Raw genomic sequence first — 24,115 nt, 5'->3', positions numbered from 1 at the left:
ACATAGCAGAACTTTAGGTTATAAGGACAGAAAGTATAAATACCCCACCTAAGTCACTGGAAGTGATGAGGTCACATCTACTTCTATTGCTTTCTGGATCCACCTATTCTGGCTATTGAAGACACAGCACCATATTGGCCATTGATTTGTTTAGCACATTCTGAGTGACAGAGATTTAATCTACAAGACTTATTTGTCTATGAGACACGAAGGAGAAGCAGGGACAAGGATAGAAATAGACACCCAGGTTTTTGACTAGGATAACTGAGTAAACTCAAGTTAGCCACTCACACTAGGAACATGGTGGGGGGCGGTGGGCAGGGGCTGGTAGGAGAAACAGATAATGATCAATTCAGTTGGGATGCTTGGATTTGGGTGAAGTAGAAGGGCTTTCTAGCCATGCTCTGGATTGAAACCAGGACCACTCCATCAGTATACAGACCATCTACCACTAACTGAAGGAACACCCAAGTACACATTCCAGAAGGCAGTTGAATAAATGGGTCTGGAACCCAATAATAATGTCTGTGCTGAAAACATGAATCTATAAGTTAACAGAAGACAGATCCTAACTGAGGCTATGGGAAATGGATGAGCTATTCCAGGGAAAATGGGTAGATTGAACAAATAAAATGGCTACTGTCAGGGCCCTAAGGAGCACCAGGATAAAGGAAAAAGAGTCTTCATTAAAAACTGAGAAAGAATGGCTAGAAAGATAGGAGGTATCAATGGGAGTGTGACATTACAGAAGACAAGATGGTCTAATGTGTAATGGAAGAAGTGGTCAACAGAGTCAAATGTTACCAAAAAATGAAATAAAGTCACATCTGCAGCAAGTAGTCCATTTCCTACTGAAATGCCTTAGAAGATTCACCTTTCCCAACAGAGGAATATTCATAAGCATATCACTGTAGGTAACTGTTCTGAAAAACAGCGGATGCATTGTGTTTCAGAGAGGGCATTTAATGCTAGAGATTGGTTATTTAAGTGCTGGAAGCCTGCAAGGGCAGAAAGGGAATACCGCCACCTCTAGAGAGTAAGAACCCAGAGAGAAAACCTCACTCCTAGGAAGGAGGAACCTCAAGGAAAAAGATGGTGTTTCCAGAACTAAAGAGCTGGGCATTCAGACTTCTTGGAGGAAGCTCTAGAAAGCTGGCACTCAGATCACTGTGGGAGAAGAATCCAACAAAGCTTTGGATTATCAAGGGATTTTTCAGGCCCATCTGGTGAAGGATCATGGGGCAGCTGGTTCCCTGCTTGCCAATGGAGTTGCCACCCAGCTGCTGCTGACAACCAAGGGGCACACAACCAGAGAGGAGCCAACCAGAAAACAGGGACACACATAGGGTAACAGGGAGGAAATAGCTTTCTCCTGCTCTCAACTCTCCAGTCTCTTTCTAGTGCCTCCCGATGGCAAAACCTCACAGAAAAACAGCTGGCAAAGTAGTCCGGGAAATGCAATTTGCAGTCACCACACAGACCACGGATAAAAGGCTAGATTTGTTGCTGAGAGATATAGATTTAAAAAAAACAACAACAACACACCCAGCCCTTGTGGCACATAAGACCCTGTATAATCCACATCCACAGAATGATGTTGCTTGAGCTGGAAAATGCAGCTTTGCCATTGACGGGCTACGCAAAACAAGAGCAAGTTACATGCATCCAAGGTCCCATTTCCTCTTCTATGCAGTGGGAATTCAACGGTTCATGTCTCCTATTGCACTACATATATGATCCTGAAAAATCTCCTGTTCTACAAAAATCACATACTAAAGATAAAAGGACTGAAGGGAAACATAAAATTGGGCAGGTCTCTCCAACGCTGTGAAGCATTGCAACCAGAGCACAAGGAAAACAACAGTTGGAATCTCAGGAGGTAAAGCAGAGACTCCAGGCAGGTTATTGAGTACATGTAAAGCTGCTTCGGGGGATATTTTTAAAACATAAAATTATAGAGTGGAGATGCTATCCTGTGGCAGCGAAGCCCATGGAGACAGAAGCAGAGCTCTGAGCTGGGGGAGCTGCAGTGAGTGCAGAAAGAGAGGGAGCCAGGAGCAGGAGTCAGGAGCTTGGGTTCTCTGGAGAGGGAGCCCCGGGGCAGGCTCTCATTTTTTATTTTCTTAAAATAGAGCAGTAGAGGTCCTAGCCTAAGCCATAGTTGAGCTGAAGGCTTTCTTATTTCCGGCTGAAAGTTCTAATTATACTCCTGCTCTTCTAATTTCACTTCCTCCTAGGGGGAGGGGGGGATTTTGCCTTTCAACCAACCCAACTTCATTATACTGAAATCATTCTCCCATTTTTCCAATCACATGAGAGTTCATTGGTGCTATCGTAACATATATTTTAGCAAAAAAACAAAAAACAAAAAAACTATACCAATATCCAGGGTCTTGTGAAAAGTAAATAGGAAAGCCTCTGAAAAGTGCTGAGCAGAAGACAGGGCCCCTAGGATGATGTTAACATTAGTGCTGTTGCTCTACTGCCCCCAGCATCCTCTCCAACTGCTTTCTCTCAGGCAACCTAAGCTCCAGCCAACCTGGACTACTTGTAGTAGCACCTGCCCTGTGCTCTTGCAGTTCCACACATCTGCTTGCCTGTTGCCCCTGCCTAAACCATCCACCAACCCCCCAACACCCATCCCCACCCCAAGCAGTAAGGCTAACTGCTATCCCGCGAGGCTCTCGGCCTACACTCCTAGACAGCTTTGGACCTTGATCTCTTTAGCACTGACTACATTGCTGGCTGCCTCTCCAAGAAGATTTGGAGACCGGAGGGCAAGAGGCTGTGAGAGTGTGTCTCACATTCCCTGTAGCTCCAGGGAAATAATAGGCAAATTTGGCTGCTCACTGGGTTACCAGGAGGTTAACTCCCCCCTAACCCAGGGGAGGAACAGACAATAATCCTGGGATGAAATTGTGGAGGGCTTTACATGACCACCTCTGGACTTCAGATTTTATTTGGTAATGCTGGATTCCTTGGGAGTGTTTTTGGCAGGAACAGTCAAAACTGGCCCTCAGATGGATGAAAGCAGCATCTCTCCGTCCCATTCAGATGGATGGAAAGATGAGGAAGCCTGGGAGATCGAGATGGCTTGGGAGGCTAGTGCTGGGGGGTGGGGACAGTGAGCAGAGGCAGCCGGATGGAGCAGGGAAGCTGCAGGGGGAAGGAGAGATGACAGTGAGGCCCAGAAACAGAATCTTCAGGATTGGATGCTTGTTCAGATGGGGTAAAGAGTCAAAAAAGTAACTCCCAAATTTTATGCTTAGGTTTCTAGAAGGATAATGGCCCTGTTTTCAGAAAGGGAGACTGTAAAGAGTTTATTGGGATTGGGGAGAAACTGAATTTGATTTCACTCATGTGGTGTTTATTTTGCTAATGGGGAGAGCCTAGATTTTAGCTCCTCTCAGCTCAAGTTAAACCATACATGTTAATAAGTCTTAAATGTTGACATCCACAAGCGTCTCCAGTGGCAAAAAAAACAAAGTCCTTGTGGCCCCCTCCCTCTCTCCCTTGAATTTATTCTGAATGGACACAGGTTTCCCCCACTATCCAAAACTTGAGGGTTCCTATGAAAACCTTTCTAAATGGAAACATCATAAAGCAAAGAAGCAATTACCGTGAATTTTTATGAAAGCCTTTTTGAACCTTCCCAGACCCCTCAAATAACTTCCTTTAGGCTTTTCTGATCCACAAGGACACATCTTGCCAACAGATGCCCAGAATAAATGGAGATAAAGCACAGATGCTGACAGAAACAGTTCCAAGCTATGGCCCCTTGATGTTGAGATTTCTGAGTGTAGTTCCAAGGGAAGGCACTTGGTGGCGCCACGCTCCCTGCTCAGGGTGCCTACTGCCTCTGTTTAACCGGTCTGCAAAATACACCCTGAATGGGATTTTTTTTTTTTTTAAGTGAAAATCCCCTTCTTATGTCCTTCGGTTTTCAAAAACAGATACTAACCCTGGTCTTTCATAAAAATGAAGCAGCATAACTTAGACTTTTGAAAAATGGGGGGGGGGGGTACCTGTGATGTCTGTTTCTAGCCACTTGTTTGTGATCATTTCTCATGGCAATAGGAAAAGAGGATGGAGTGAGGGTGGGACAATTGCCCTGAGAGAGGAGGGCTAGGGACAGAAGTAGTGGCAGGGGATCATGGGTGAGGCAGGAATGAGAAGAGGTAGGGACACGAGGACAGTGCCAGGTCTCTAGACTCCATAATAGCCAGCATCCTCCCATCCCCGCCAAGCGAGTGAGGCCAAAGAGCTCTGCCACAGTCTTCAAACTGCTGGCGTGAGTGAGGTGCAACCACGAAGCAGAGCTGCTCCTTTTTGCCTTTCCCTCTCCTGCCTGGGAGACCAATGTCCACCCTACCTAGAGCAAAAAAAAAAAAAAAAAAAAAAAAAGTCCCAGGAATATGGTCTCTGCTTAAGAAGCATTTTTTTAAGTTAAAAAGATCATACTAATGATAAATGTTCACAATAGAAAAATATCTTCATCACCCCCAGATAAATGCTGTTTGATATTTGGTCTTTTATCAGAAATTTTTTATTCTTTGTATATGTGTGACTGTATGTATTCCCCAGATTGCAGGTGGAAAAATAATGGGCGGCCTTCTGAAGTCATCAGTGGAGGGTTTCCATTCACCATTTCCACAACTGTTTCATGAACAATCTGGAGTCTGAGTCTGGGAAGCCTGCTGACCTTGACAGCCCACCTAGTCGAGGCCCTGGCATAACCAGGTCAGCAGCTTGCAGACTGTCTAGTGGCGCACACATCCCAAATGAGGGTGCTTCCTCCTGAGTAAGTCTGTGGGCAGAGTTTTAGCCAGTGAGCAGAGTCCTAAATGCCAGCAAGAAGGCCCCAAGTCCATGGGACTCTTTCAGGCTCTAAGTGTGCTCCAAGTAGGTGGACTGCGGGGACCAGCATTTCTCAGGGAGCTGGGGGTGGGCAAAGGGTGGCGGGCTGGGGAGGTCTGGTGAAGGGAGGAGAAGGGAAAAAAGGAGAAAACTCTCATTTGAAAAACTCCCACTGGGTGCCAGTGAGGCACGTCTGGGCCCTCCATCTGAACCATCCATCCCCCTTATATCAGTGGTCCAGAGGACCCAGGGGAGCGGCTTCTGCCTGCATCCGGTTGGTAGGCTGGAACTTGAGACTGAGGCGCGGGTCCTTCGCTCAGAACTTTCCGCGCACACCTGCACCGATAGAGCCGAGCCAAAGCTGTGAAAACAAACTCCTCCAGAAGAACTGCAGGTGGCGCTGTAGTCACGGCAGGCCTGACCCCGCAGAGGGCGAGCACGGACTGCGGGTGAAGCTTCTATCTGCCTTCCCACAGACGACCAGCAGGTGGCAGCAGAGCACAACGCAAGTCGGGACCATCTTGGGCCTGTTTCCTACCCCCTTGGGGCTTTGGGGTCCAGGGATCCTCTGCCCTCAGCCACTGCCACTGCAGATCTCGCACCCCAGTTAGGAGCGCTTTCCAGTGAGAAGCACACTATTTGATGAGCTGCTTCCCATATTTCCTGTGCTTTGAGGCCCCACTCCTTTCCTTAACTCAGCCACTGACTAGTTCCAACTTGCTGGGAAATTCACTAAGCTCCCAGTCTCCTGCTGGGGTTATTAACCATTATCAGGATTAAAACAAGAAAATGAAGTTAAATCACCAGCATGTTGGCCACATGGAAAGTCCTCAGTAAACGCCAGTGATCTTGCCCCAACCAAGACAACGTAAAGTGGGGAGAATAAAGAAATCATGTATTATAGGGAGGGCTGTCATTTCAAAAGTTTAAAAGAGATAGAGGAAATGATTCTCTGGCCAAAATCTTCCTTGTTAATTACTTTTTAACTTTCCTCTGCAATGTGAGCAATGTCAACACTTCTTTGTCCTAAACGTCTCCCTCAAAATTTGATTTTGAATGTTCAGTGACACAAGTGAAAATTTACCAAAGATCTAGTAGGCCCCAGGCACTCGCATAGATAGATACAAAGGGGTACCCATGTAAGTACAACATTTGATTTCCCAATGTTTTCTTGAAGATTCTGCGTCTATATTTGTGTCTGTTGTTCTCTTTTTTATATCTTTGTCTGGTTTGAGTATTGGGGCATGTTTAACTTCTTAAGATGAATTAGGAAGTATTTTCTCCTTTTTAAAAAAAAAAAAATTCCAGGGATCCCTGGGTGGTGCAGCGGTTTGGCGCCTGCCTTTGGCCCAGGGCGCGATCTTGGAGACCCAGGATCGAATCCCACATCGGGCTCCCGGTGCATGGAGCCTGCTTCTCCCTCTGCTTGTGTCTCTGCCTCTCTCTCTCTCTCTCTCTCTCTCTCTGTGACTATCATAAATTAAAAAAAAATTCTGGAAGTGATTGTGCAGAACTGATTATCTCTTCCTTTAAAGCTTTCTAGAACTCACCAATTAAAATGTCTGAACCTAGAGTTTGTGTTGTGGGGGATGATTTTTAAGGACAAATTCAATGTCTTTAATAGGTACAGACCTAGTCAGGCTATTTCCTTCTGATTAAGCTTTAGTGGTTTGTGTCTTTCAAGGAATTGGTCAAACTGATGTAAGTCTCTGAATTTTCATTGTGTTGTGCCGCTCTGAGCTACTGAACACAGGGCACAGTGGGCAGAAAATAACATCCAGATAGTAAAAAAGGCTATCTTTGAAAAGCACTTGGCTAAAGATGTTGCAAGGAGAACTATGATTCTGAGAGGAGGCTTCTGGGAATTCAATAATGTATTTATTTGGGGAAAAAATGGTAGATTTACTTTGTTTCAAGCAGTGCCCTAGGCATTAAGGATATAGAGTTGAAAAAACAATACCATGCCCTCCGGAAGCATATAAGCTTATACGGTAGCAAAATGTTCAAACAAAAAAGTAAGCAAAATAAATATTAATACAATTCTACTTAGAGAATTATTTAAAAAAAGGAAAAGTCACAGCTTTCAATAGTCTGGTCTTGGATGGTCTCTCTGGGTTTCCTCTGGGTGAGAAAATCAGAGCAGAGGCCCACCTGAGATAAGTCAGTGAGCCATGCACACACAGGGGAGCAGAGCATTTGCAGCAAACAGGTACCAAGTGAGAACCAGAGTCTCCTGTTCTCAAGTCTGGCTTTACTATGTTCTTGTCCAGGTGAATGTATTTGACCTCTTGACAAAGATTCTGGTTTGTCCTTCTTTGTACAGGAGGTGGGAGGAGGTCTTTAGCTCCCTTCTCTTCTTGGGGGAAGCAAGAAAATCCAAGTGCCACTCATTTTTACATCTATACATATCTGCCATGTTGGAAGAAATGTAGCTTTTTTTTTTTTTAAGGTTTTCTCTATTTATTCTTGAGAGACAGAGAGAAAGAGGCAGAGATACAGGCAGAGGGAGAAGCAGGCTCCCCTCGGGGAGCCCAATGTGGGACTCAAACCCAGGATGCCAGGATCATGATCTGGGCCAAAGGCAGATCTCAACCACTGAGCCACCCAGGCATCCCAGCTTTTTTTTTTTTTTTTTCTACAAAGACACCAAACTTACTTCACTCAGCATAATACCCTCCAGTTCCATCCACATAGAAGCAAATGGTGAGTATTCATCTCTTCTGATGCCTGAGTAATATCCTAACTCTGGGAAATAAACAAAAGGTTGCAGAAGGGAGGTGGGCGGGGGGTTGGGGTGACTGGGTGAGGGGCACTGAGGAGGGCACTTGATGGGATGAGCACTGGGTGTTATACTATATGTTAGCAAATTGAATTTAAATTTTAAAAATATTTTTTAAAAAAGATACCAAACTTACTTATGAATCTCCACTTCTTTTCTGCTGCGAGGAAACTAAAAACTCTCTGCCTTTTGCTATCTGCTCTTTCCCTCTTTCCATACTTCTCTTAGCCTCAGAAAGCTAATCATGTATGGCCTGTATCAACAGGGCTCCATTTGGCTCCTTCTTCTGGCTGGGTTTGACGAGTTGAGCCTCTGGAAACAAACAAGGAAGGTGAGGAGAGTGATGCTGAGGTAGTGATTCCTTTGGCTCTCTCCCTATCTAGAGCCAGAAGGCCTTCAGATTTGTGTCCCTCATCTGAAGCCCACTCCTCCTCTCACAGTGGCTCTTTCGTTTACTATGTTCTCTGGTGGAAACTCAGTCCACTCATCTTTCTGTGCCTAGGGGTGTTAACAGTTTGGCTGTGACTTTCTTGACATCCTAATGAAAAAAAGAATCCAAAGTCTTAGAGAAATAGGTAAGTTGGAATGGATCTATTATGTGCAACCTACTCAACCATCTTTGTCATACCCTCCTCAGGGGACCAGAGGATACTCCCTTCACCAGTTAAAAAATGTCTTCATGAAGGGGCACCTGCATCCTTGAATGCTGATGTGGTGACTGTCTTCTGAGGCTGTGACTATGCAGGGTGATGCAATGGAATTGGGTTCCTGAGCTCACTTAATGGGGAAAATAGGATACTGGCATGGGAGGGCCCAGGGGTGGCACTTAAGAATCAGTGATAAAGTGGCACAAATACCTAAGGAAGGACGGAAGGAAAGAGAGGAAGTAGCCTTAACCATAAGAGACTCTTAACCATGGAAACAAACTGAGGGTTGCTGGAAGGGTGGGGGAGGGGGTAACTGGGTAATGAGCATTAAGGAAAGCATGTGATGTAATGAGCACTGGGTGTGATATACAACTGATGAATCACTGACCTCTACCTCTGAAACTAATAATACACTATCTGTTAATTAATTGAATTTAAACAAAATTAAATTTTAAAAAAGAATAAGAGTCTAATTTTATTTTTTATTTTTTTAATTTTTTTAAATTTATTTATTTATGATAGTCACAGAGAGAGAGAGAGAGAGAGAGGCAGAGACACAGGCAGAGGGAGAAGCAGGCTCCATGCACCGGGAGCCCGATATGGGATTCGATCCCGGGTCTCCAGGATCGCGCCCTGGGCCAAAGGCAGGCGCCAAACCGCTGCGCCACCCAGGGATCCCAAGAGTCTAATTTTAGTGTACAGATCAAGATTCCCCAGTAAAGCATCTTCTAACACACACACCCACAGAAAGTAGTCTTAAAGCAGTAAAAGAAAGAAGCTAACTAGGAAAATCATGAAAAAAGAATGAAGATGAAAGCATGACCATCTTTATCTTTTTTTCATTGAATTTGAGGAGAAAGCTGTCTACATTTCACGCAGTCATCTACTTGGGTGGAAGGTCTTGGGTGGGAGCTGTCACCTACTGGGAGATAATCAGTTTCTAGACAATAAGAACCCTCAGTTTGAGATCTGGTAGGAGCACCCATGGCAGCTCCTAGGTCTTTAATGGTGGCATTTATTTCTGCATTTGTCCCTAGGGGTGAAACAGTTCTAAGGGCTTCCACTTGGTCTTTCCCACAACAATGGCTCCCACACCTGGTTCAGAAAACAAACATGGTGATTCTTACAGTTACAAAGAAAGTCTATTCCCACTACATAATCTGGGACTGGGAAAAGAAACACAAGGCAAATCTGAGACTCAGGCCAAGATTCCATCTCTCACTCATCTCCATAAAACCTAACCTGTGGAACATAGGGGGTGTTTCTCACCTCTGGGAATGGGTTTAAATCCAGAGCCAGCATATAATAATCCCTGAAAGACCTGAGTATTTCCCTATCCCCAGTGCACCATTAATTTGGTAAATGGCTCCAGTTGCTCTCAGCTGAGGGCCTTTTGTTCTGCAAACTTTGTCTAGGAACTTGGTAAGAAGTTATGAATCTCTACAATGGGTCCTCATGTCTCTCAGCAAAATCCCAATTTTTCTTCCTATATATGTCAAGCAACACCTCACAAGGATCTCCATCTATTTCTAGAGACCCTGTAACCAATTAGCCACCACTAGAGAACCCTGTGGTTAGAATAACCTGGCAATTCTGTATTCCCTATCAAGTTTGCAGGTATGATGGCACAGAGGAGGAAAGAATATTTTTGGTTAAAGATCTTAGGATGAGCCCAGTCTTAGGCTGGAACATGAGAAATCCCTGAAGATTATTAGAGGCCCCCACCATTTGGGTTTGTTAATTTCGAGGGAGAGGTTGCGAATTTGTGGTAAGGATTACGGTTTACATGATAGTGTCGATATCAATGAAAAATTTGCAAAGTTATCGTTTAGAAGAGAAGTTTCTCCTTGTGAGTTAAGTCAACATTTTGATTATGGCTTGAGACAGTCCATATCTTACTAATTTATTTGCAGAAGAATATGAATTGTATCTCATTCTGTCCTGGGTTCCATTTCTTACTTATCAGTATCATATCCTCCTATGCATGGGAAACTCTAAGTACACTGTTATTTCCTGCCATGGCATTAATTCACAATTTGGGCCTGTGATTCCTGGATCTTAAAATTCATGATTTTCTTTCCCCAGCATGATGCATGAGCACCTGTCTTTGCTAACTCCTAGGGAAGCCATGCTGTGGAATGGGTGAATTTGTCTAGAGAGCTGATGCATACCTTAGCTATCATAAAGCAGATGACACAAACTTATATAAACACTATCTTAGCCTGATTCAAATCAAATAATCCAAAGCTAAATTTTAGCTTCTGCTAATATCTTGCCATTACTGGAAAGCCAATGGCTACATTTTTCAGTTTTACATTCTTTGGCATAAGCCTCCCAAAGATGCTACTCCTTGAGTGTATAACATTTCAGAAGTAATGATCATAATTTGTTAGCTATTTTAAGTAGGATTAACATTACATATCTGCAAGGGATTTTTATTTTAGAAAACTAATCATCCCATGTGTAATATTTTAGAATCATATGTTTTCCTGGCTTTAGGTATATATATTTCTGATGAAGTTGAGTGATATAGTTGACCTGCATCTCTTACACCCCCAGGTACTCTGTGGCATGAATCTCTTCCTTCTAGGCCTGGTTTTTCTCTCTAAAAACTTTTTCTCTTCTATTATGCTAACACTCCCCACAGCCATTGCACCTTAATTAATCTTATATTCTGTTGGCCTACACATCTGGCTGAGCTATGGAATCCAGCTGTAAATCTCAACTGAGAGCAGTTTCTATGCCTAGTCCTTATAACCAGAGTCTGTAGCACAGACTGTCTTGCACCAAGCTATGCTGGGCACATATTGCTGAAGCTGCTGCAAGGAAAATCTAGGGAATTGGAAGTAGTTGATTTGCCTCAAGAACTTTAATGGATCAGTTACTCTGAAGAAAATAATTAACATTTCTCACTTCAAGTGCCCTCTACTGCATATCAAACACATCGCAGCTTAGAAGGGATAGCCACCTCCTGTGCACCACGCATCCACTTTACCAAGATTTCATGTCCTTTACAGCATTTTTTTTATTTAAAGGGCCTCACTTCTTAGATACAAATCATCCTTTCCTCTGATGTCTGGACAACACTGTGTAGCTTAAAAGACGTACTAATGCAGTACATCAGGGGCTTCAGAGCACACAGCACCCAACATGACCTTCTACCTTAAGTTCCCCCCACCTCCAGTACAGGGAAGAGGCAATGGCTAATTCTTTCCATAGTGATAGACAGTGACAAGAGTGACAGGCATTCAGACTTAAAGGACTGTACATTAGTAGTGCTGGGAATTACCAAAACTATCTTCTTTTTTCTAGACTGGGGAATTCAGAGAAGACCTTGGAAGTACACATATCCAAGACTAAAGATTCCACAAGAAGCAGGCTGAGTGGGGGGAGAGGGGGCCAAAAATAATGAACTTAGCATCCCCCAGAACCGCCTCAGGCTCTGAGAGACACCAAATTCCGGTTCCAGCTCCAGTCTAGATCAGAAGTAGATAGCCAGACAGGTAGGTGCTTATGGATCATCGCTAGAAAATGAAGAGGGGCAGACATGGAGCCCAGGACATTAGTCCTAAAGCAATTAAGTATATAATTTTTGAAAGTAAATAAATCTAGAAGTATTCTCATTCATTCTGTGAAATAACATCAGTTTTGCAGATACCATACTCAGATGGAATCAACAAAACATAGTAAGTAGGAAAGATTTTAGAAAATAAAAGTTTCTTAAGTTTGGGAGGTTTGTATTAGTTTTCAAATAGTAAGGTTGCTAAAGTGACTCTTACAACTTCATTATTCCCAGATTATTGGGAAACATACCACAGAAGATCTAGCTGGCTAAGGTTATTTTCTGGAAATATTTATTTCCTTAAATTGACATAAATATTCTTTGAAATCAAAAGAGTTATCTCACTTAGAAATACGCAACATCTTTAAGTATACGATGGAGTCTAAGCTTGAATAAAGTACAACCCAAAGATATCTATATGCCTAAGCAGAGAGTGGATAGATTTGATGTTCTCAGACAGACGACATCCCACTGGAAAACATCTACCACTCGATAAAAAGTTAATGAAATCTTCAAGGTCAAAAATCTTGAACAGGGTGTTAAAGCCAGAAAAATTTGAAAACCAAATTCAGATAATAAATTCAGAAGATAAAACCACAGAACACCCAGTTAAATTTGAGTTACAAGTGAAAAAATACACATTGCATGGGACATACTTGTACTTAAACAATTATTCATTGTTTATCTGAAAGTCAAATATAACTAGGTGGTCTGTATTTTATCTGACAATCCTATCCCAGAGCCAAATGATTAATGCTTATATGGTACTGGGAAATGAGGCTTTATCATTGCAAAGAGTGGGAGATAAACCTGAGAGCTTCAGGCAAAACTAGGACCCTTGGGATGCCTGGGTGGCTCAGTGGTTGAGTGTCTGCCTTTGGCTCAGGTCATCATCCCAAGGTCCTTGGATGGAGCCCCATGCGCAGATCCCTGCTTAGCAGAGAATTTGCTTCTCCCTCTGCCCCTCCCTCTTCCCCTGCTTGTGCTCACTCTCGCTCTCTCTCTCTCTCAAATAAATATTTAAAAAAAGAAATAGATGTTGACATTTCAAAAAATAAACATTGAACAAGATATAATGAAAATGACCAGCAGATTTGAAAAATAATTCCTCGAATTAAAAAATAATGCCATTGGAATTTAAAATTCAAGAACTCTTTTGGTAAGGCTAGGCTGCTGTAACAAAAATAGCCAAAGAAAATTCAGTGTCTTAAAGGATACAAGTTTATTTTCTTCTAATAGTCTGGGGTAAAATTCAAGGACACATTGAACTCTACTTCATTTGACCATTCAGGTATAAAATGTGCTGCTCTGTTATCCTCTAGGTCCTTATTTTTGTCTACATTTTGAGGAGTGGGTTATCATTGGTTCCAGCTAGTCAGAAGGGAGAAGAAAGAACAGAGGAAGAATGGGTAGGCCTTACATTTCCATCCTGGAAGTGGTATACATCTTTTCTGCTTTATATAGGAAGAATTTAGACTGAAGTGTGCCCCTTGGCAATCCCTCCTCTAACCCCTCTGGACCCCAGGCAAACAGTGACCTACTGGGGCGCCTGAGTGGCTCAGTTGTTGAGCATCTGCCATCAGCTCAGGTCCTGATCCCAGGGTTCTGGGATGGAGCCCCGCATCAGGCTCCCTGCTTGGCAGGGAATATGGGTTTTCAATTTTTTGAGGAACCTTCATGTTTTCAACAGTGGCTGCACTAATTTGCATTTCTTCCCACGGAGCATAGGGGTTCCCTTTTCTCCACATCCTTGCCAGCACTTATTTTTTGTCTTTTTGATTTTAGCCTTCTGACAGGTGTAAAGTGGTATCTCACTGTGGTTTTAATTTGCATTTCTCTGAAAATTAGTAATGTTGAGCATCTTCTGGTATGTCTGTTGGAAATCTGTATGTCTTCCTTAGAAAAATGTTTATTTGGGTCCTCTGCCGATTTTTAGTTGGATTATTTGTTTCTTTGGCATTGAGCTGTATAAGTTTTTTTTATATATACTTTGGATATTAACCCCTTATTGGATGTATCATTTGCAAGTATCTTCTCCCATTTAGTAGGTTGCTTTTTTGTTAGGTCAGTATTTAGAAAATACTGTCTATGTTTTCCTCTAGGAATTTTATTGTTTCAAGGTCTCACATTTAGGTGTTTAATTCATTTTTAGTTTATTTTTGTGTATGGCATTTCACAGGGAGCCTGCATCTCCCTCAGCCTTTCTCTCTATATATTGCATGAGTAAATAAATAAAATCTTTTAAAAAAAAACATAGATTACTTTGAATTTCCTAGAATTTTATTTTATTTCAAATTTTATTTATTCACTCATGAGAGACACACACAGAGAGAGGCAGAGACATAGGCAGAGGGAGAAGCAGACTCCCTGCAGAGGGCCAAGCCTGATGCAGGACTCCATCCCAGGACCCCGAGATCATGACCTGAGCCAAAGGCAGATGCTCAACCACTGAGCCACCCAGGTGGCCCATCTAGAATTTTAAACAAATAAAATCATTTGGTATGTACTCTTTTTCTTTTTTTGTTCTAGCTTTTTTAACTCAGTACAATTTGCTGAGATTCATCCACATTATTGTGTATATTACAGACTAAGTACCTTGACTGCATTTCATAAATTTTGATATGCAGCTCAAAACTGTCTTTAAGGACCAAACTTTTCCATTTTCCTCTTCTTCCTCAGCATATTGGCTTGATTTTCCAGTCTCTGTCGTTCTGATACCATCATTTGTTGTTCCCGCTGATTCTCACTAGTGGGATCTGTGTCCTTGTGGAAGTGACTTTGCCAATAACCATATGTTCCTTGGAACTTTGAGGTCTTCTGGGTCTAGGCTGAAGGTGGTTTACCCAAATTTCATTTGTATTTGCTTCTGTGATGGACCTTAAAGGTTCAACCAATCTTGAGCTCCTGAAGATAAATATTCTATTTGTGTTTTTCTGGACCACACAAGTATAAATTTGGGCCCCAAATCCATGTGAATGAAAATCTGAGGTTAGAAATCTGAGTGGATGCAGACCTGAGGGTTGGTAGCTCTTTTTTTTTTTCCTTTTATTTTTTCAACTTGGTCCAGCACAGTGGCTGAGATAAGAACATAAGCCCCAGCAAGATTTTATCTTGTTCACTTCTGAGGTCCTCTATGAAAGGTCTCTCCACTCTTTTTCTTTTGACATGTTTCCCTCTCAAAACTAGGCTATAGGTCATGGAGATCAGTTGACTCCAAAGTTAGACTCCTCTGGTATTTTCTTCTTTATCCTTCAACAAAGCCTACATTAAAATGATTTTTTAACCTACCATTTTTTTTAGATATTCTATATTGGGAGACATTTCTCAGAACATCTAGTGTACCATATTGCTGGATAAAGAAAGCTTTTATGCTACTTTTGAGAAACAGACACGTGTGTACAAAAAACTATTTGCTACTAGATAGTTGTTTTCAGGTGTTACAGTGGGAGATTTAAAGCAGTATCTTCATGTTCTTTAAAGTGCACTGTGATTTCTAGATGTTCCATACCTGAACAAATTTAGTAACTACTGGTACATTAAAGAGATAAAAGCAACAGTAACAATTACTGTTAGAGAGCTAATCCTTTATATGATAACCATGTATTTTGTTTGTCAAAACTGGACATTTATAGGAGTGACAGGGATCATTATATATACCTAAAGGAAGACTTGGACAAGCACAGTGGGATTGATAATCACCCTACTTATAACTGCATATCTAAAGCATGAAGTTTACAGCACCTGCCACATTTCTATTCCTTAGTATCAAAGGTAGATTCTGGAAGTAATTTAATATTGCAGATATGATATGAATGATTTGTCTCATTATTTAGCAAGATACAAGGCACAGTTCCCTCCAAATTTTTATTTTTATTTATTTTTTTAAAGATTTTATTTATTTATTCATGAGAGACACAGAGAGAGAGGCAGAGACAGAAACAGAGGGAGAAGCAGGCTGCCTGTGGGGAGCCCGATGCAGGACTGGATCCCAGGACCCTGAAATCATGACCTGAGCCAAAGGCAGATGCCAACCACTGAGCCACTCAGGTGTCCAAAGTTTTAAATTTATAGGCAACGTAGGGCAACTAAATACTGATAACATTTTTTATACTTTATCTTAACTACAATACTTTTATCTTACCTACAACTGAAATAACAACAGAATTATTTTTTATAAAACTTAATGATGGGGGATCACTGATCCCCTAGTAGCTTAGCAGCTTAGCGTCTGCCTTTGGCCCAGGGCATGATTCTGGAGTCCCCGGATTGAGTCTCACATCGGGCTCCCTGCATGGGGCCTGCTTCTCCCTCTGCCTGTGTCTCTGCCTCTCTCTCTGTGTGTGTCTCTCATGAATAAATAAATAAAATATTTTTTAAAAAAACTTAGTGATACTAAAATTGCTCTGAAAGAATATCAATGAAGCATAAAGAGCAGGTTGGATGAGGAATCCAGCCCTCCAGATATTAAAACATATTGAGTAGCTGGTGGTAATCAATAGACTTAATAATCAGATGAAAACAGATTGCACAATCAATGAAAAAGAATAGAGAGCCCAGAAATAATCACAAATATACTTGAGAATTAATAAATGATAAATGTGACATTTTATGTGAGTGGGCAAAAAGATTGTTCCAGAATCAAATTGGGACAGTGTTGGGACAGCTGATTAGAACTTTGGAAAAAATAAAAGCTAGATCATTATTCTACTCCTTATAACAAAATTAATTCCAAATAGATTAAAGATATTCATTCCAAAATAATAGCACAAAATACTGGAAAAAATAGTTATTAAGGAAGTCACAGTTGATCCACAGGACAAACAAGTTCTTTAGGATGAAGGGAAACTATCCTGGATGGAAGCAGAGACACGCAAGAAGGAAAAGACTACACTACAAAGGGCAAATTTTAAAAAGACTATTTACTGCTTAAAGCAACAATATAACAACGCTTTAGATGTTTATGAAATACATAGAAATAAGATATACAACAAAACAGCAAAAATGTCGAAAGGGATTGTTACTCAAAATCATCACATATTACAGAAGTGTAAACCCAAACCACGAGAAACCATTGCACAACCATCAGAATGGCTAAAAGGGCTGACAATATCAGTGTTGAAGCAGAACTCTTCTGCATTACCGATGGCAGTGTAAATTAGTTAAATCATTATTTGGCAGTATCTATTAAAGCTAAATTAGAACCTATTCTGCATTCAGCAATTTTACTCCTGGGTAAATACTCAGGGGGAAATGTGTAAAAGTTCATTAAGCTATACACTGAAGGCTTGTGTACAACATATAAGCTATATCTCAGTTAAGAAAAAGATCACATATGTAAAAAAGAATTATAAGAAATCAATAAAATTATAATAACCCAATAGAAAACTAGGCAAAGAATATGAAAGTAGAGGAAAGCAAATAGCTTATAAACATGAAAATATGGTCAACTTCACTCAACAAGATGAAACTGAAATATCAAAAAGATACTTTAGACAATTTGAGTTGATTTCTTACACTTTAGCCAAGACTCCTGACAAGTAGATTTGCCAAAAGTATGCCAAGACAATTAGGTACAAGAATGCTCACTTGTATTGCCCATAATAGTAAATGAGTGGAACCTAAATGTTCACCAATTGTAAACTGTAAACATAAATCATTGTACTTTGATACAATGGAACACCATGAAACCTTTACAAATAATGAAGCAGCTATATATGGGTTTATAAGGAAATATCACCAAGACCTATTAAAAGGGTAACTTTACTGCAGACAGAATATAATCCCAGCTATATAAATTTTTCGAAAGATATGTGATATAATAATAATAAGCTATTCTGGGGAATCGGAACTGAAGGGTACGAGGGAAGAGACACTTAGACTTTTTAGCTTATATTTCTCTGTACTGTTTTTTCCTGTGTGTATTTGTTCTATTTACATTTTAAAATTAGAAAACAAGAAAGAGAATGCGTCTGAATACTAGACCAAATAATAGTTAAAAACTCAAATTGCTAGAAACCTAAATGACAAAACAAATGTTCACAGATCACTAAATCAAGACTTCTTAATGAAATAAAGAATCAAACTAAAGAGCTTTTGATATTTAAAATGAGTACTTTTTCATCCTAAACAGCTATCATGCCAGAAAAATTTGGTGTGGGTGATGTATGGAGTAGATACCTGAGACAATAACAATGAAGGGAGATATTTGCATCTAAAATGTTTTCAAACCCCTTTCAAAGGCCAGGCATTATGTAAGTATTTTGAAGATATAAAGGCTAACAACATATAAAAAATTTGTTAAAAAGATTAACGTAAAAGATGACTTCTTTGTATTTTCAAATCTTTGCTGAAAGTAATAATACATAAAATAATTCTAAATAACCTAAATTCATAATAACTCTATTTGGACATTCAATTTCTCAAAATTCTGACATTGCTCATGATTTATGATGATAAAAATATTCACAGTCATAATTTATTTTCCTTCTTTATGATTTTAGGAACATAAAGAAGAACTGAAATAAATTTTACATTTTATAAAACAATTGGTGATCATATCTTAGCACTTGTTTATAACATTTATTAATGTACCAATTGTGACTAAAGAGAAAGTGTTCACTGCATGCCAAATACTTAATGACAAGTTTTAAAAGCGCAACGTCTGTGATCTAGGTATTTCAGTACAAAATTAGATAGTTTCCAAATCCTTTCTTGGTTCTAGAGTTTTTGAACGAACATTATTTAAAATATCCTGTCAAAGATCCTCACAAAATTGAATTTAATGCCAAACATCCAAAGTGTAATCAATTTTGAAAAATAGACATCTCCAACAGCTTGCCAAAATAAATACTGAGTGATAAACTTTGTATAAAAATAATTTGTTCAGTATAAGAACCCATGAAAACCATTTCTCAATGCTCAAATGCATGTAATAACATCTCAGTTCCCATACAGACCTTTGTATTCTAAATTACTCCCTCTACACTGTGATTATGTGCAGGAGTGCCTGTTTTCAATTAGTTGTTCAAGAAAAAGTAAAAGTAGTAACTTATCTAGTTTCCTGTTGTAAATGTTTCTTCACATGGGGGTGGGTGGGTAACTGTTTACATTTTCTTTTTCTCAAATGCAGCTTTTTCACATAGTAGAGTGGACAATTTTGTGTTTTAAATCTGAGGATGTGTTTTCTCAATAATAAATAGTTTAGAAAAATCCATAACTATCAAGATGACCCTTAAAAGATGAAAAGGGGAACAAATTTCTTTTAAAAACTACAGGAAAGAATGGGGGAAGAGGTCTTTTTTCCATCCATATCTATGGGACATATGGTTGCTGCATGTCCTGATCTGTTTAGCATGTTGTCCAACTCCACAGGAGCCTGCAGGCACAGCTCTTATGGCCTAGCCTGGATCCTGTGCCAACCAAAGTAGCATTGGAATCTGGTATCAATTTGTGGAGGAAGTTTATCTTCTCTCAGCTTTTGGGTAGTCGGGATGAATATTCCTAAGGGAATGTGACCATATGTTTGGTATTTGGAAAAAGGGAGTTGGCTTTATTGGAAAGGGATGAGAGAAGGTAGCAGCTCATGCTTAGCAGCATCAAACCTGATTCTAGGTCCAGGATTACCCGCTGGTTTGCAAATTTCATCCAAGTCTTCTTACTACTTGAGACTAGGTTTAAAAATAAAAGATCTGTTCCTACTCCTCTTGTTCATATGTAGCTCATCTCCAAATGGGAACAAACAGCTCCCACAGGAGGCCCCTGCTGTTACTGATAAGCGTACCTTGATTTGTTTTCTTTGTCTTTGTTCTTGGGAGTCTAACCTAAGAAACATATAATCTCATTAACACTGACAAATGATTTGTCTTCAGGCAGTCTGGTGAAACTTGAGGTCATAGCTCAAACTGGTAACTTCAGAGTTTCTTTTCATTAAGTTCAGATTTAGAGAGGCTGACTAGTAACTTGCTTTGCACTTCAAGGCCTTATATGAAATACTCAAAATTCCATATTTATCCTAAGTGTAAAAGTCCAAACCCATGTTTCAGCTCTTCTCTCCCTTAACATTTTTTTTTTAAAGAATCTTTGGGAAGAAATGGAGGATACCTGACCATCCTGAAGTATATAAATTCTATAGTAATATAAACAGTGAATCAAACTTTCAAAAGTGAAAATCAGAGCCCTAGATAGATAAGAACTAAATCTACATATGCCAGTGGGCCAAACTGTACCACTTGAGCCCTCTCTATGAAAGAAATTTTCTTGGCATATCAATAATTGTGATGTTTTCACTTGTTTTTAGGAACCGAAGTTGCACCAGGATGATATTAATGATCTCAAGTTAATATGCTGTTACTAAATTCCTGTAACACAGATCTACAGCACTACAGTGGTCCTGAGACTTCTGAATTCACTACAGCATTCATGTACCATGGTGACTGGAACATCTAGCAGTTTATCTTCCCTACAGTTATGAATCCCAAACTGCAGGAGAATGCTATGTCTCAGTGGACATGCTTAGTGTTTAATCTCTAAATATGTGCAGTGTGGAGCAAGATGTAATTTTCCTGTCTCTCCTATACCCTACTCTACTCTCAATTAAATGTATTCTCTGAGCAGCATTAAAAATAATGGTCCATTTTACCAGAACTTCAATACATGCAATAATTTCTTTGTTTCCGAATCTGTAAACCACTTAATACATCAGTGGGGAAAAAAATATTCTCTTGATTTATCTTTGTATAGAAGTAAGGCTTTCATACCACACCAATTATTCAGTGAATTGATGTAAGCCCTCTACCTTTCTCTGGTGAGAGTCATCAGCTGAGTATGTGAGATCCTGAGATAGCTCAACAATGCTTACGATATCAAACAGTTTTATTGATTTCTAATCGGCAAATGATCATGAGGTGTGCAAAAATACCTGGTGGTTGGGGCCTGAGATCTTTGTCATTGTCTAGAACTGAGCATTTCATGTGGCTACAACTAGAATAGAAATGGAGTGCAGGATTTTATTTAGGGTAACAGTAAAATCAGTAGGATCCTCTCTCAGTCTAAGTATGAAACTGGTGATGTTTAGCAACCCAACAGGCATATTTTTGAGGACTGAAGTATTTGTTTTGATCATACTGGTCTTGAAATTCTTAATTATTGCCATTCAACATCTCTGTCAGTTTCTTAATTTAGTTTGTTACTCAATATGCTGCCTTTGAGTTTTCTTGCCATACCAGAAACTGAAACTGACAATAAATATTCTAGTCTTTAAGGACAAAAACAACATCTGTGTAATTCTCACTTAATTTTCATCCAGCATTATATTTCCACTTAATAAATCTTATTTGATTACAAATCATTTATTTTTAATGAATGGCAATGTAAAGGAATAGGCTTCAAACATAATCACTAGCATTAAAAGATCTGGGTTTAAATATGAATTCTGGTTCCATCACCCACTAACTCTGTGACCTTGGGAAAATGACTTAATCTTCTAATCTTTAAAAGGGATGTTACAGGAATACATGTCTCATACAATTATTTTAATAATTGAGTTAAAGTATGGAAAGATTTAATACAGTGGTTGGTTATATGAGAGAGAATGCTCAGTAAGTGAGGGAAAAAATAATGTATAAGCAAGTAGGAATCAGGGAAGACGATGATTCGAGACTGATATACGGTAACATTTGGCAATCTAACTGTATCAGAAAGTGACCGTTGCAACATGTTTTACAGAGAAAAGTTAAGACAGATATTATGTCTTCAAAAGTACTTTTGTTGTCATCAAAATATTGGTTGTGGGTATTGCCATTCTAATAGGTAGTTTCACTCAGTGGTACATATCTTAGCTTTGATACATAAAGATTGGCTTACTTGTCAGCTTCAGAAGTCTATCCCCGTAGGCCAGACAGAGCTAAATCTTCTACTTATCTGCAACTGTTGTGGAGTGCCTACCACAGAGTAAGCGCTCAAGACAAGTTTGTTAAATTGCAAAATCTTAAAACCATACAGTCAAGTAGCACAAAATACAAATACATCACATACTTTAAAAATGTATGAGGATGCCTCTTAGGTATAAACCTGTGTGTGTGTGTGTGTGTGTGTGTGTGCACGTGCAAATCACTGGAGAACAAAGACAACTCAAGGTAAAACAACCACACCCTTGAAGCAAGTTCCATCTCACAAGTATCAGTTTGAAGTCTTTCAAACTTAGGTACATCTGAAAAGATCAGCTCTTTCTATATAGGTCTCATGTTCACAAAAGAGGATATCTGTTGGGCTTATTTCTAGCTAGAAACAAGCCATCGGAGACCTTCCCACTGTAGCTTGTTAATGGAATCATTAGATGAGTCAGTCTATATTGCCAGGATCTTGAAGGCTTTCTCACATTCTTTTGTCTATCTTACCAAGCGAGGACAGAGATCATTGATTTGGGGACAGTCATTTTCAGTTTTGACTGATAGTTTTCTTTCTCTCTCCCATATCCACAACCATAGTGAAATATATTACACTTCATCTGATTCATTGTAACAGAAATCTGAGATGCTTCTTGAATGGAATTAGACAGTTAGGTCACACATTTTGGTTTCCATTATCTTCTGAGTCTGAGTGGAACAAACCTGAAATTGAGGCATATAAGGTACAAAAGTCTTCTGACCAGAAGTTCCTAAATTGAAGTTATTTTCTACAAGGTGTGAGCAACTATCCTGGAGGATTCTGATGTCAGTGAATAAACAGTGGGCTGGGAACGGACACAACACTTGGGACTCGTCAGTCAAAAACACACCACTCTCTCTTTTTTTGATTGAGGTGACCCCTAAATAATAGACAGACCTTTCACCATTATTTTCTTCAGGAAAATTTCCCTCAAGTTTCAAAAGGTCATCCAATCCTTCTGAGAATGGAAGGTGTGGCAAAATTATATTGGGATGCTGATCTGATAATATAAAAAATGCCTGAGTTTCTATCTCCCATGAGCTGTTAGAAAAAGAACCCTTTGGTAGAGAATTTTTGCTAGAGAAGCATTTGCTGACTGAGCTGTTTATAAGCCCTTGCTCTTCCTCAATTTCACTTGATTTAGAGCTGGTGAGGAGGGTGGCATATCTAACAGAGGGCTGCCTCCTGCTCTCATCCTCACGGGTTACCACGGTGCTCTCCAGCTCAGAGAAGTTAGCACTGTTGTGCTGATCACGGATACAAATAGAACCCTTTTCAAGATCCGGAGTTGTCAAAAGCAGAGAGACCATAGTTGTTGGCACCATCTCATCTTTATTCTTCCATGACGTGTCAACACTGATATCTTCTGAAATGGTTTCAGGTTCCAAAAGAAGAGGACCGAATATCACTGATTCTGTATGCTTGATAAAAAGATGCTCAAATGTTTCTGGCTAAAAGAAAAGACACATTTTAATGCTCAATTGTATTATTATTATTATTATTTTTTTTTTTTTTTTGCTTCACTATGACATCAATGCAGAAGCGAAAGTGTGAAAGGTTACTACTAAAGGACATAAGTCAACCACAAATTAACCGGGTTTTTTGGACTGAAAACGGATATGTCAAAAATCATAGGTGAGAGGCAGTGGAAGATAGTGTTAAAAGTGGGATGAGGGACCCCTGGGTGGCTCAGCGCTTTAGTTAAAGCCTGCCTTCAGCCCAGGGCATGATCCCGGAGTCCCAGGATCGAGTCCCACCGTCAGGGTCCCTGCATGGAGCCTGCTTCTCCCTCTGCCTGTGTCTTTGCCTCTCTCTCTCTCTCTCTCTCACTGTCTCTCTCATGAATAAATAGAATCTTAAAAAAAAAAAGACAGATAAAAAAAAATAAAAGTGGGATGAGACAGACTTTGGTTTGAGTCCTTCTATGACCCCGGGCAAGTACATTAACCGCTTTGCCTTTTTGTCTCTTCATCTGTTAAAATGTGTTCAATATTTACTTCCTGACATTGTGGTGAGGAATAAATTAGAGAAGGTCTGAAAGTGCTTAACTCTCAACAGAGATTGGTGATTGTAATTAAAAAGGGCTGTTTTCTGAAGAATTCCTAATATTTTACAGCAAATTAGATTTCCAAAAACTGAAAATTTAAACCTCAAATTTTAAAAAAAGGAACCAAAATAAAATGAAATAAGCAAACCAACTAGTCTGATGACAGTGAAAATAATTGCCCCATGACATATGATATAAGGGTAGACTATTGGTGACTGTTAAGACTTACCTGCCTTACACCATACTGAAAAATCTGTTTAAGACTATCAGAAAATAAGAACTAATACCAATTTGTTGAA

General features: G+C 40.0%; 1 protein-coding gene across 3 annotated transcripts in view; it reads right to left on the bottom strand.

Annotated features, from left to right (window-relative positions):
• Nucleotides 1-16,783: 16,783 nt before the first annotated feature.
• The window catches only part of LEPR (leptin receptor), a 92,633-nt gene continuing 85,301 nt past the window's right edge, over nt 16,784-24,115 (bottom strand). For all 3 annotated transcript variants that reach the window (XM_055305886.1, XM_055305887.1, XM_055305888.1), the window contains one exon: nt 16,784-23,220. In XM_055305886.1, coding sequence (XP_055161861.1) covers nt 22,393-23,220 — 828 coding nt within the window. In that variant the 3' untranslated portion in view covers nt 16,784-22,392. The remainder of the gene's footprint in view (nt 23,221-24,115) is intronic.

The sequence above is a fragment of the Nyctereutes procyonoides genome, unplaced genomic scaffold (assembly GCF_905146905.1).
Source record: "Nyctereutes procyonoides isolate TBG_1078 unplaced genomic scaffold, NYPRO_anot_genome, whole genome shotgun sequence".
NCBI classification, from domain to species: domain Eukaryota; kingdom Metazoa; phylum Chordata; class Mammalia; order Carnivora; family Canidae; genus Nyctereutes; species Nyctereutes procyonoides.
The sequence above is the reverse complement of the archived record's forward strand: the minus strand, read 5'-3'. Positions and strand labels throughout refer to the sequence as shown.